General features: G+C 36.7%; 1 protein-coding gene across 1 annotated transcript; it reads right to left on the bottom strand.

Moving 5' to 3' along the window:
- Positions 1-7961: 7961 nt before the first annotated feature.
- Positions 7962-9499, bottom strand: LOC138858022 (uncharacterized). Its single transcript, XM_070112483.1, has one exon. It carries the CDS (start codon positions 9105-9107, stop codon positions 8508-8510), a length of 600 nt encoding a protein of 199 aa, XP_069968584.1. The 5' UTR covers positions 9108-9499; the 3' UTR covers positions 7962-8507.
- Between the last annotated feature and the right edge of the window lie 3472 nt (positions 9500-12971).

Here is a 12971-nt window from a genome sequence, read left to right as displayed (position 1 = left end):
GAGTGCTATAATAAAAAATAAAAAATAAAAATGTTTTTTTGAAAATAATACAAATAACAAGTATTAGTGCAGTGAAAACACGAGCAAAGTAAATAAAATATTTAATACGGAATATACATATTTACAGCATATAGCGGTACTTACCTAGGTAAATCCTTTAACAAAGTACATACTTACCAAAAAGTATTAATGCTAGAACAAAAAATAAAATTAAAAAGTAAAATGAAAAGCAAAAAATGGTTCTGCAACAACATAGGTATGTATAACATTCGCCAATTCGTTTAAAAACGGCAGGTACAGTGGAGTGCGCAAATAAAATCACGCAAGTGTTTCTGATGTGAAAAATATATTTTTTACAAAATAGGGTAAATTAAATTAAACATTATTTTAAAAATCCCGCTAAATTGCTGTTTTTACCATTACCGCCATTACAAAAAAATAAAGTTCCGCTAGTGCCGTCATCCCCGCTGCTGCTGCCTCGACGCCAACATTGTCACCGCTGCTGCGTCAACATCAACAACGGCCGGCTGTTGCTAACGTTGACGCTACATCCACTGCTGTTGACGCTTCGTGGGAATGAGTTGCCACTGCATTCTCTGCCAAAGGGAAGTGAATGCAGGCAAACCAGAGAACTTAGAACAACGAGAAGGTGCAAATTGAATTTTGTATGATGCTCGATTGGTTGGCTGAAAAATTGAGATCAAGAAGTTCACCATTTTCTGTAGTATATGCTGTTATTTAACAGAAATGAGAATTTATAACAACGTTCTCTGACAAATTACGTATCTCCCAACATAAAGAGAAAAATGAATGAGAAAACAAAAAATACAAATGCCACATCACATATGCATGATTATTTTTTGCCATATAAACGATTTTTATGATGAAAAATTGATAAAATATGATTTTTTTGCACAAATGCTAAATTGATAAAATGTGAAAGATTATGCAAGAAATGATATTTTACTATTTTCATAATATTCTAATTTCAATTGTTACAGAATAAATAATTTATGTATGTACATATGTACATCAATATGTTATATTATATAATATAATAATATATTTTCAATTATCAATAAATACATGTGAGCGCACTGCTCTATATGTAAGTATGCATGTACAAATATGCGTATGACCGCGCAAAATAAGTAAAGTACAAAAACAACAATTGTCTCAAATAGCATCAGCACCATAAATCAATATGGCAGCCAAATTGACAAATCCTAAATTTGTAGTAAATCAACCAACAACATTTTCATTCATGAACGCTGGCGCCCAAAAAAAACTGGGAATATTGATATGCCAATTGAAATTATTCCCTTTTATTGAACTATTATTTATTATTATTTTTAAATTATTTTATGTTAATTCTTTTTTACTTTATTGTGAGTTATTAATAATAATTTAATAATATTTTGATATATTTCTTAAAATCATTCATTTACTTGACACCATTATGGAGTCACAAAAGTACAGAATTGTGTTTTGCCGTCGGCATTTCACATTCATGCTTGAATTTTTCTTTTCAAATGCATGTGTAATTATGTACGTAATATGTACGTATTATGTCGTTTGCACATTTGTATGTATTTGTATGTATATATGTACACTCAATTCTTCATGTGAAATCTCCGTTGAGACATTTTTTGCTTTTATGTCAAAGAGTCAATCTGTGGAAGAACTGACGCGACGACAAAGCGTCACAACATTGTGTTGTTGGTAGAAAATCCGAGATGTGCCAAAAAATAAACGAACGCTCGCCGATTGTCATCGCTTCCCTTGCCGCTCTAACAGCTTTGCCAACAAATCATTGTAGGTATGTATGTTTTTATATGAACATGCATACATATTGACGAAGATTTTTGCCAGCCACGGAAAAATATTTTAGAATTGTGAAATATTTGAAATCGACAAAAGCTTTGTTGCTACTTTTGTCATTGTTTTCTGTGTTTGCAGGCTTGTCGCTTTTCCCTTTTAGAGGGAACATCAGAAAGATGTTCAATTTATGATTTCTAGCTTTTGCCATCGTCGCGAAAAGACGCTTGTTGGCAAACGTATGCTCGGGGAGATGTGTAAGGCGTTTGCTTTTATGAATGAAACGACTTAGCTTATTGCTTGGGCGCCAGCGTTCATGAATGAAAATGTTGTTGGTGTGTGATTTACTACAAATTTAGGATTTGTCAATTTGGCTGCCATATTGATTTATGGTGCTGATGCTATTTGAGACAATTGTTGTTTTTGTACTTTACTTATTTTGCGCGGTCATACGCATATTTGTACATGCATACTTACATATAGAGCAGTGCGCTCACATGTATTTATTGATAATTGAAAATATATTATTATATTATATAATATAACATATTGATGTACATATGTACATACATAAATTATTTATTCTGTAACAATTGAAATTAGAATATTATGAAAATAGTAAAATATCATTTCTTGCATAATCTTTCACATTTTATCAATTTAGCATTTGTGCAAAAAAATCATATTTTATCAATTTTTCATCATAAAAATCGTTTATATGGCAAAAAATAATCATGCATATGTGAAGTGGCGTTTGTTATTTTGTTTTCTCATTCATTTCATTTCATTTTTCTCTTTATGTTGGGAGATACGTAATTTGTCAGAGAACGTTGTTATAAATTCTCATTTCTGTTAAATAACAGCATATACTACAGAAAATGGTGAACTCCTTGATCTCAATTTTTCAGCCAACCAATCGAGCATCATACAAAATTTAATTTGCACCTTCTCGTTGTTCTTAGTTCTCTGATTGAATCAAGGGTCATTCCACCTATTCCGAATGCTGCTTTACCCGTAGGTGCGCAAAGAAGAACTTTTAAGAAACTTGGATTGGATCCAAGTGTAGAATTGTAACGATGGTTAAGAGCTTGATATATTGCAGATATCAAACGACTTTTTCCTACACCTGCACCGCCGCCAATGAACTCATAAAATGGGCGATTTGTTTTTAGCTGGTGCATCAGATGTGTCAAATAGGTTCTTTGCTTAGTATTTAGACTTTGAACTAAATAAAATAATTCCTCAACTGGAATTAAAGGGGGTAGTTTAATAAGTCTAATATTGCAATCAGATTCAGTGCCATTATCTGTTGAATCTTCGAAATGCAAGTCCAGCAAATTTATATTTGGGTTTATTTCTGGAAGTGCCAACACTCTGAACTCATTTTCCACGATAGGTAGTTCATTTTGAGCACCTTTCTCCAAGTCTATTTCATTATAAAGACTTTCTAGAACATTTTCAAGTTCTCTTTGCTCAAAAACATCATATTTTCTTTTTCACAAAACCGCTGCCGTCTTTAAGAGGCATGACAACTCCGCTTTCTGGTAAATTATCGTCTTCCCTCTCTTCTCCTTCATGATCACTGTCTTGTGCTCTTCTACTAGATTTAAAATATTTATACCTAGATGCAAAATCAGCTAAACAAAGAGTTTCTAACTGATCGGATCTTTGAACTTAACAATCTAAAATACCGGCTACGAATATCTCAGTCGAACCTGAAGGAAGGTTTTGAAGTTCCGCTCTAGGAACCATTACCATTTGAACACGTTCCTCAGGTCGAGAGGTATTTATAAATATTTCTACATTACTTGCTTCCGAAAGATGGAGCCCAATGCAGCAATATACTGCTTCTTGCGCAGATATTTCTGTGCCTGATATAAATTTGTGAGCTATATGTTTAAGTTTTTGCTTAATAGTATAATTTCCAGCATTTACCTCTGATATAGCCTCATTTAAGAGCCTAGAAATTCCCCTGTTAGACTTGTTGATATAATTAATTATATATGAACAGCAAGCATATGCATCCAGTATCCATATTTGCTCTATGAAGTTCCAAAATCAGAGGATTATAGCGTATATAAAACGATCCTATAATTTTTTTTCCAGAAAAATTTTGGGTTTTGTTAAACTTGATCGAAGGGCTAACAAATAGCCATCAAAAGACATATTTATTCTACTATTAGACAGGAAACGTTCAAAATCTCTTAAATTAGAAATGTCTTCTGTAGTCATATTTGAATTTAAAAGGTTTTGAATTTTGAAAAAGTTTTCCTTGTGCCTTTCTGAGTTTTGACTTGTTTCTGTAAGAGGTAACAGTATTTCCGTTGAAGGCATTGGTGGATATGGTATACCAAAACGACAAAACCCCTGTCCTCTTATTTCTCTAGCACAAGACCGACTGTGGTTATGCTTTTGATAACCCAAATAATTTTCTAAGTGGCTAACCGAACCATCTGTAGAAATATAATTGTCAATAAAACTAATGACGTCAGGGAATGTCTGAGGATCTTGAAGGTTGATTCTGGGAGCATTATTAAGCCAATACATGACGTGTACATGCGGGGAACCTCTCTGTTGAAACTCCACTCTCCAGTAGAAATTTGTAAGAAAAGTCTCTCCTAAAATGCCGGCGTTATCTTTAAAAAGCTTAAGAATTTTTCGATAGCGGTAGTCAAAATGTCTAGCACAAGTAACCACGTCTGACCGCATTAAGCGATATCTATCTTGGGTTGTAAAACTGTTGGTTTTCTCTTCCGAAATATCTTTAGAATCAACAGTTTTAGAGGGGATGACCAAAAGCTCAACCCACTGAGATTCTGCAGCCGATAAAGTGATAAAGAAGGTTGGAAGCCCGAATTGGCGAATCATAGCGATTGCCTTTTTCTTCTCAGCTTCCCAGTGCGTAGGTGAGGATCTAACGCCTTTCAAAACTTTGTAACCATCATCGTGTTGAATCAAGTTTTGAACAAAGTTTTCGTTTAATAGATTTTGGGCCGTAACTCGGTTGCGACCTGAAAACTTTCTAAGCAAATGGATGTACTATTCTTAATTTGTAGCAGTTCTAACTTTTTGTAATCATAGAACAACTTTGGAATGGTACACGCTCTTCTGTCAAAACGGCGAATTTCAGAACGTATTATCTTGCTATACGTTTCAGAGCATGTACGCTTTTGCCCAACGTATATTGTTCCAAATGACAACTCTTCTGAATTATTATCTTAAATTATGTCAATTGGTCTTTGTCCTTCACCTGGCGCTATAACTAAACGGTTGTAGTCTAAGTTTTCTACAGGAATATTGTCCAAAAGAGTTTCTTGACCGCCTGGATTTAGCTATGAAGGTAAGAGACCCGTGGGAATATTATTACCTGAGGGATTACCATCAGAAGTTTGTGCCGCATGAAAAGATTGAACCAATCAGGAAACCTCTGCAGATCAACAAACGGAACTTCTTCTTTGTCATTAAATTCTGAAATCCAGTTTTCATTAATATGTATATTGTGCTCACGATACAGAGGGGTATTCACTAAGAACTGCAAAGCTTCCATAATCTTTGCGGGGCGTATGGAATCGATCATGTAATCATGATTGTATTCCAAACGCCTTCTCAAGTGAATTTGTATAATATGAGCCTCATCAAAGGACCTTGGAAGAGATGTCACAATATTGTTAACAGAAATTGGTATATTAACCACAGCACCCTTGAGCAAACTCTGACCTTGATATCCTAACGGACGGATAAAGGCAATCTAGGCATTATGACACGTTCTTCAATTGGGGTCAAACCTTTCAAACAATCCGGTATTTCAGGGAAGTCTAGACCGTTAGCTAAACATATTTTTGGAACGTTCTTTTTAACAAAGGCATTTTTGCAAGTAGAACAAAAATTGTAATTTCCATCTTCTGAAGGAAATTTTTGCACTAAAAAGAAGGCGGATGCAGCATTCGGGTGATCTTGCGCAATAGTTTCGAAATTTAATTTGCGAACATGGTATGAAAACCATAAGCCGCTACAGCAAATACATATTTCAGTAGGGCCCTTATTTATATTTTGGAAATAAATGTTTTTGAAATCTGTTAAATTGCCACTATTATCAGTTTCTATAACATTATTTTCTCTCGTTAATCGGATTCGTTGGGACTGCCTTTGGTTTTCAATTTACCTATTGAGTGGGTTATCTCTACGAAGGCGAACTTGACCTTGTCTAAGACGTCTCTGATTCAAAATTTCTTCCCTCCTACCCCTCCTACTAAGCTGTCGACGTTGTGTTTCTCTATCACGCTCCTCTCTCCTTATTTCAGGATTTCTTCTTGCATGTTCCCTTTGCATTTGATCACGAATGCGCTCTAAAGTCCTATATTCAGGATTTCTTGCGCGAAGTTCTCTATGATCCCTAGTGTTCCTACTTTGTTCATCATAACGTACCTCGGGATTTTCTCGACGAGATCTATGATCTCGAGTATTTCTTGTTTGCTCTTCTCCTTCCGAATTTGAGGATCTTGCCGCCTTGTTCTATGTTGAACAGTATTTTAAACTTGCTCAACATATCGTACCTCGGGATTTTCCCGACGAGATCTATGACATCGAGTATTTCTTATTTGCTCTTCAGAGCGAATTTGGGGATCTAGCCGCCTTGTTCTATGTTGAACAGTATTTACTACTTGCTCAACAGATCGAACCTCGGGGTCTTCACGCCGAGATCTATGACCTCGAGTATTTCTTATTTGCTCTTCAGAGCGAATTTGGGGATCTAGCCGCCTTGTTCTATGTTGAACAGTATTTACTACTTGCTCAACAGATCGAACCTCGAGATTTTCGCGCCGAAATCTATGTCCCCAAGTATTTCTGCTTTGCTCTCCAGACCGGATTTGGGGATTTAGACATCTTGCCCTATGTTGAACAGTATTTAAATTTTGTTCAAAAGACCGTACCTCGAGATTTTCCCGCCTGGTTCTATGTTGATTTGTATTGATAATTTGTTCGGACAGACGAACATCGGAATCTAACCTACGATTAGCGTGACTTACAGTATTTTGTGACTGCTCACAATCTCTATATAAAGAGTTTGCACGAAGAACTCTCATACGACTTCTATTCTGAAGACGACTTAGTAATACAGATTTTCTACTTAATCTAGGCATAATTAATTAATAATTAATTAATTAATGTATAAAATACTTATAGATGATACTTATATAATTCAGTCCGTCCTGGTGTGAAAAGTTGGATCCTAGGTGCTGCTCTCTTTCACTGTAATTTCTTGTAAGTCCTTCCTAGGACTCCTTTCCTGTTCGGTGTATAGGTACTATGGTATACTGGTGCACATATGTATGTGTGTTTGCTCGCTACTGTATATAATAATACTTTAAACACTGTATAACTAATACACTAAAATTAGTTTGAATAAAGCACTTTGCTGGTAAAGAAATCTAGTGTAACTGAAACTACAAACACAGTGTACTGATATTTATTATACTCTTGCAACATATTGCTACAGAATATAATAGTTTTGTGATGGTATATTTTAGTACAAACAGCTTACGTACTTTTGTATACCTATATATTACTTTTATATTCACTAACATAAAATACATAATATTTAGTTATATTTATATTTTAGAAATTAGTAGTTTATTTCATTGTATTGAAATTAAGTACTCGGAAAACCCCTCCTTAAATTTCTTTTGTCTAACACTTTCAAAACAGTACCTATTTTAAATTAACAATAACTTACATATAATTAAGTATGGTATACACATATGTAGAGCAGGTATTTAGATTTTCTTCTTACTGTCTTAATATCTAAACCTTTCATAAGCTGCCAACGGCGCTGGGTAAAAATGTAATTTTCTTGAGTTTACAGTTCACCTCATGACCTTCATATTAAAATGTGATGTAAAACTGAAATAACAGACAGTAGCATTTAAACCGATGGGGTCGCAGTTTATCTATAACCACATAAAAAGGGTCTTTAGCCCTTTTGATACTACACTACTTATATTATATTTATTTCATGTGATTTTTTCTAGAAAGATATTTTTGCTCTATACAAAGGCCAGCACTCTAAGAAACTTTTTTACATTGTTGTCTGGTATATTTTGTAATAAGTTCAACATGATGGCTGAGAAAATATACCTATCCACTTAGTTACTCACTTTGCTTTATTTTTTCCGCAATACAATTTCACTTAAATATAATATAATATTTTAAAGTATTTAATGTTAAATGCACTTGACTTTGATTTGATATAAAATTTCAAAAATTTTAAATTCTTTAATTTCAATACACTTTATTTTGGTTTGATATAAAATTTCACTTTTATATATATAATATTACAAAATTTTAAATTCTTTTAGGTTCAATACACTTTGGGGCACTTCCGAACAAACTTCGCTGCTACGGTTTTCCTTTTCGAACTGGTGTCGAGAAACGAAAGATGAGAATTCTGGCCTGAACAATCCTTTTTGTTTATTTGGGTGGTGAAAAGATGATGATTGAAGTGTCGGTGTATAGTGTGGTTGGTTAGTTGTACAAGTATATGGTTGTGTTGGTGGGTGATATGGTGTGTTGTAGGTGGTGTATGATGTTGCATTGTGTTATGTTGTGTTGTATGATGTTGTACGGTGGGTTGTGAGCTTAGTTGTCGCGGGATTAGAAGTCGCATGAACATCCCGGCCCCCCTAGGCGAATTAATTGCCTAGAAGTCTCTGCAACTGTTGCAGAGTGCTCACTACGGCGTTCAATCCGGTTGCCCTTTGCCGCTGGTTGCGATGGCCATAGGGTGGTGGAGGTGGCCGCGAGCGTGCCCCTCTGGATGGCTTCGGGCGATGTATTCTTTGGCGCTGGACGGGATTCCCTTGTTGTCTGTGCCGGTGACTGGTCTGCGTGGTGGACGGATTTGCTCGTCGAGGGAATCGATGGAACAGAGTATGATGCGGTCGTTGGCAATATTGGCACGATCCGTCGGTTATACACTCAAAGGTGGAGTAACTATCTGCCAAGCAAGTCATACAGTGTCCGTGGGCTCTGGCGATCTGTTGGCGTTGAGCGGGCTTCATGCTTTTGAAGATGGTGCACCTCTTCAGGACGTGAGGTCGATGGCATAGACTGCATCGTGGAGGCAGATGCTCATCAAACTGCTCCTCGTTTGCATCCCTGACTGCTGCTGCAGATGATTGGCTGTGTGGTGCCGTGGCGCTTTGCATCCTTGGTGCTGCGATGGATGCTCTAGGCGCAGCAATTACGGACCTCACAGTCTTGGGAGCGCTGTGTATATCTTCTACGTCCATTTCTATTGGAATAGGAATATATTAAAATATGGTTTGGCTCATAATTTTGAATTATGATATTTGTTACTTGGCTTAAAAATATATATATATATATATATATATATATGTGACTACATATGTTGTCGTTAATTTTTAATCGCGTTTGTTAGTGTTAGATTTGCATGTACGGATTATAAAACGGTAGTATTTCGAGTTAAACGAATTAATTGTCGGTTTTGATTTTATTTATGCGCTTGTCTTGGCGGGGTTTGTGTAATCGCTTCTTCGGTGTTCGGAAGAAAACACAATTTTACTAATGGTCGAGTTAGTATACCAGTTTGCGTTCGTACGTCTACTATTCTTATGTGACCATCTCGTCCCCGATGGACCTTTTCAATGCGGCCTAGTCGCCATTCTGTTGGAGGAAGACATCCATCATGTATGATGACGCATTCGCCCGTATTTGGTTCCTTCTGGATCGTTTTCCACCGATGTCTCTTATGGAGATCTTTAAGGTAATCTTCCTTCCATCTATGGCTGAATTCATGATGAAGTATCTTAATTTTTTCCCATCGGTCTATTAAATTGAGTGAGTCTCCTTCTGCCTCAGGTATGGCGAGAAGTGGAGCTCCTCTGAGGAAATGTCCAGGTGTAAGAGCTGTGAAATCGGAGGGATCTTGCGAGAGTGGTGAGATGGGTCTTGAATTTAGTACGGCTTCTATACGAGCGAGTAGTGTGGTAAATTCCTCATAATTGAATTTATGATTACCTGCCGTTTTCTTTAAATGGGACTTAAAGCTTTTTACAGCTGATTCCCAGAGTCCGCCCATGTGGGGAGAACAGGGGGGTATAAACTGCCAATCGATTCCTTGTGGTGCATATTTTTTAACAATTTCTGGGGAGACTTCTTTAGTAAATTTTACAAACTCTTTCTCTGTGGCTCTTTGAGCTCCGATAAAGTTTTTCCCATTGTCGCTCATAATTTTTGATGGAAATCCGCGTCGCCCGACAAAGCGTGCAAATGCTGCGAGAAAAGCCGCAGTAGACAGATCTGAACATAGCTCGAGGTGTACTGCCTTTGTCGTGAAACATACAAAGACAGCCACATACCCTTTCCTGAATGAGGAAGACCTTAACATAGAGGCCTTTATCTGGAAAGGTCCAGCAAAATCGACCCCAGTAATGGTAAAGGGAAGAGCAAAATTGCAGCGTTCAGGTGGCAAAGCTGCCATGATCTGCGTGCGTATTTTGTGCTTGTACAATGTGCATTGTTTACACATAAAAATCGTTCTTTTAATTTGTGGCTTTAGGCGCGGTATATAAAATTCTAGTCGGACCATTTGTTGCATCAAGCGATGCTCACCATGTAATGTAAGTTGGTGAAGATATATTAAAAATAAATAAGTAAAACGGGATTTCTCGGGAATTATAATGGGATGTCGCTCGTTATAACTAAGGCTGGAATTCACTAGTCTTCCATGTGCCCGGATTAATCCTTTAGTGTCCAAAAAAGGATTTAAAACGAGAAGTGAGCTTCCCTTATCGAGGGGTCGTCTTTCGACTAACTTTGATTTCTCCCGCATGAAATAGCGAGTTTGTGTATATGTAATAAGGAGGACCTTGGCATGTTGCATGTCGGAATGCGTTAGTTGTACGGAAGGATCATTTGTTATTCCTTTAACCTTTTGTTTGAGTCTTTGGATAAATTTAAACATGTAAGCGACTACTCTTAGTGCTTTTGGGAATGATGAAAATCGATGTAATATATCATCTTCATCAGGAGTGATATGAAAGTTTTCAATTCTCCGAATTTCAGGAGCTATTATATTGCGAGCGGGAGACTTTGGCCAGACTTCTTGTGATTCTGTTAACCACGTAGGACCGTTCCACCAGAGTGTAGTGCTGGTGAGATGAAGTGGTTTGCAGCCTCTTGTCCCAAGATCCGCTGGATTATCTGCACTTGCAACATGTTGCCATTGTGCTGGGCCTAATAAGTCTAATATTTGAGATATACGGTTAGATACATAAGTCTTCCAGGTATATGGTGGTTTTTCTAACCATGCTAAAACTATTTCTGAATATGACCAAAGGTACATTTTGTGATTGGTTAATTTCAGATGGGTTTGGACAATTGAGACTAGTTTTGCTAACAGAAGTGCCCCATTCAGTTCAAGCCGTGGAAGGCTTAGTGTCTTCAGCGGAGCAACTTTGGCTTTGGCTACTAAAAGACGTGAAGATATTTTGTTATCATATTCAGTGCGTACGTAAACTGACCTTTTCAGAGGCATCACAGAAGCCATGTAATTCGACATTATAGTCAGGTGCGAAATTTACCAATCGAGGAATTCGAATTTCCGAGATGGTATGTAGATTGTTTGCAAATTGAACCCACTTTGTTAAACGTATGGGTTTTACTTGCTCATCCCATTCAGTGCCGTCTTGCCACAGTTCTTGAATGAGGATTTTTGCTTGAATCATTATTGGCGAAAGCCATCCTGCGGGGTCGAAAAGTTTTGCCACCGAGGAAAGTATTTGACGTTTGGTTATGGCGGATATTGCAGATATTGACTCAATTGTATATGAGAATTGATCTGTTATCGCATTCCATTGAATCCCGAGAGTTTTTGTAGTACTGGCCTTTTCAAATTTAAGGAAGTTAGTATCTAATAAGTCTTCCCCTTTTATGTTTTTTATTATCTCAGGATGATTGGATGTAATTTTCTTTAGGGGGAACCCGGCTGAATTTAGTGCTTTGATCACTTGAGATAGTGATTCGCAAGCTAATGAGAGGCTGTGGCTACCTGATAGAATATCATCAACGTATGTTTGTTTTTGTAGCACAGAAGTTGCTAAAGGCAAATTTGTTTGACAGGTTTTTGCCACTTCATGTAATGTCCTAATCGCTAAATAGGGTGCACAATTGATGCCAAAGGTAACTGTTTTAAGTTTGTAGTCGCTGATTGGACTATTACTTGATTTTCGGAAGACTATCCGCTGGAAATCTTGGTCATCTTTATGTACTAAAATTTGTCTATACATTTTCTCTACATCTCCATTGAAAACATATTTAAACATGCGCCAATTTAGTATTAGCAGCATGAGATCAGGTTGTAATGTTGGCCCTGTGTATAGTACATCATTGAGTGATTTGCCTGAGCTCGTACACTTTGAGGCATTAAAAACAACTCGTACTTTTGTTGTGATTTTATCTGGTCTTATTACCCCGTGATGTGGAAGATAAAAAGATAGATATCTACCTTTAGATATTTTTTCATATGGTACAGCTTCTTCCATATGATTGAGGTCAAGATATTCATCCATCACGTCATCATATGCTGATTTAAGCTCGCTTTTCTTTATCAAGCTTTTTTCCAAGCTTAGGAATTGCTGGACTGCTGATATTTTCGAGTGGCCTAGAGCTATCGTTTCTGGAAAGGTGGGCTTGAATGGGAGTCGCACAACATAACGACCATGTTCGTTTCTTGTTGTTGTGGACTGGTAATAGGCTTCGCATGCCAGGTCTTCTTCTGAAGGTTTTGTGATTTGGGGTAGTTCTTCTACTTCCCAGAATTTTTTGAGTTGATTATTTAAATATTCGTTTGAAATATTTTCAACTTGAGTTGTGAAGGAGTTAATTTTTTCTGTGACTTGGCCACTTAATATCCATCCAAAGATTGTGTTTTGGGCTAACAATTTATTAGAGATTTTCTCTATACCTTCAAGAATTATTTGAGGTATTAAGTCGCTGCCCAATAATATGTCGATTTGTGATGGGGTATGGCAGTTGGGATCTGCTAATTTGAGATATGAGCATTTTTCCCACTGTTTTTTATTTACTTCATAGCTTGGAAGCAAATTAGTGAGCTGCGGTAGAACAATGGCTTG

Source organism: Bactrocera oleae, chromosome X (genome assembly GCF_042242935.1).
Source record: "Bactrocera oleae isolate idBacOlea1 chromosome X, idBacOlea1, whole genome shotgun sequence".
Lineage (NCBI taxonomy): Eukaryota > Metazoa > Arthropoda > Insecta > Diptera > Tephritidae > Bactrocera > Bactrocera oleae.
This window is presented reverse-complemented; position numbering and strand designations above follow the sequence as displayed.

What these genes read in the sequence shown, in the direction of transcription:
- LOC138858022 (XM_070112483.1), bottom strand. Translation starts at nt 9,107, where the DNA reads ATGGACGTAGAAGATATACACAGCGCTCCCAAGACTGTGAGGTCCGTA.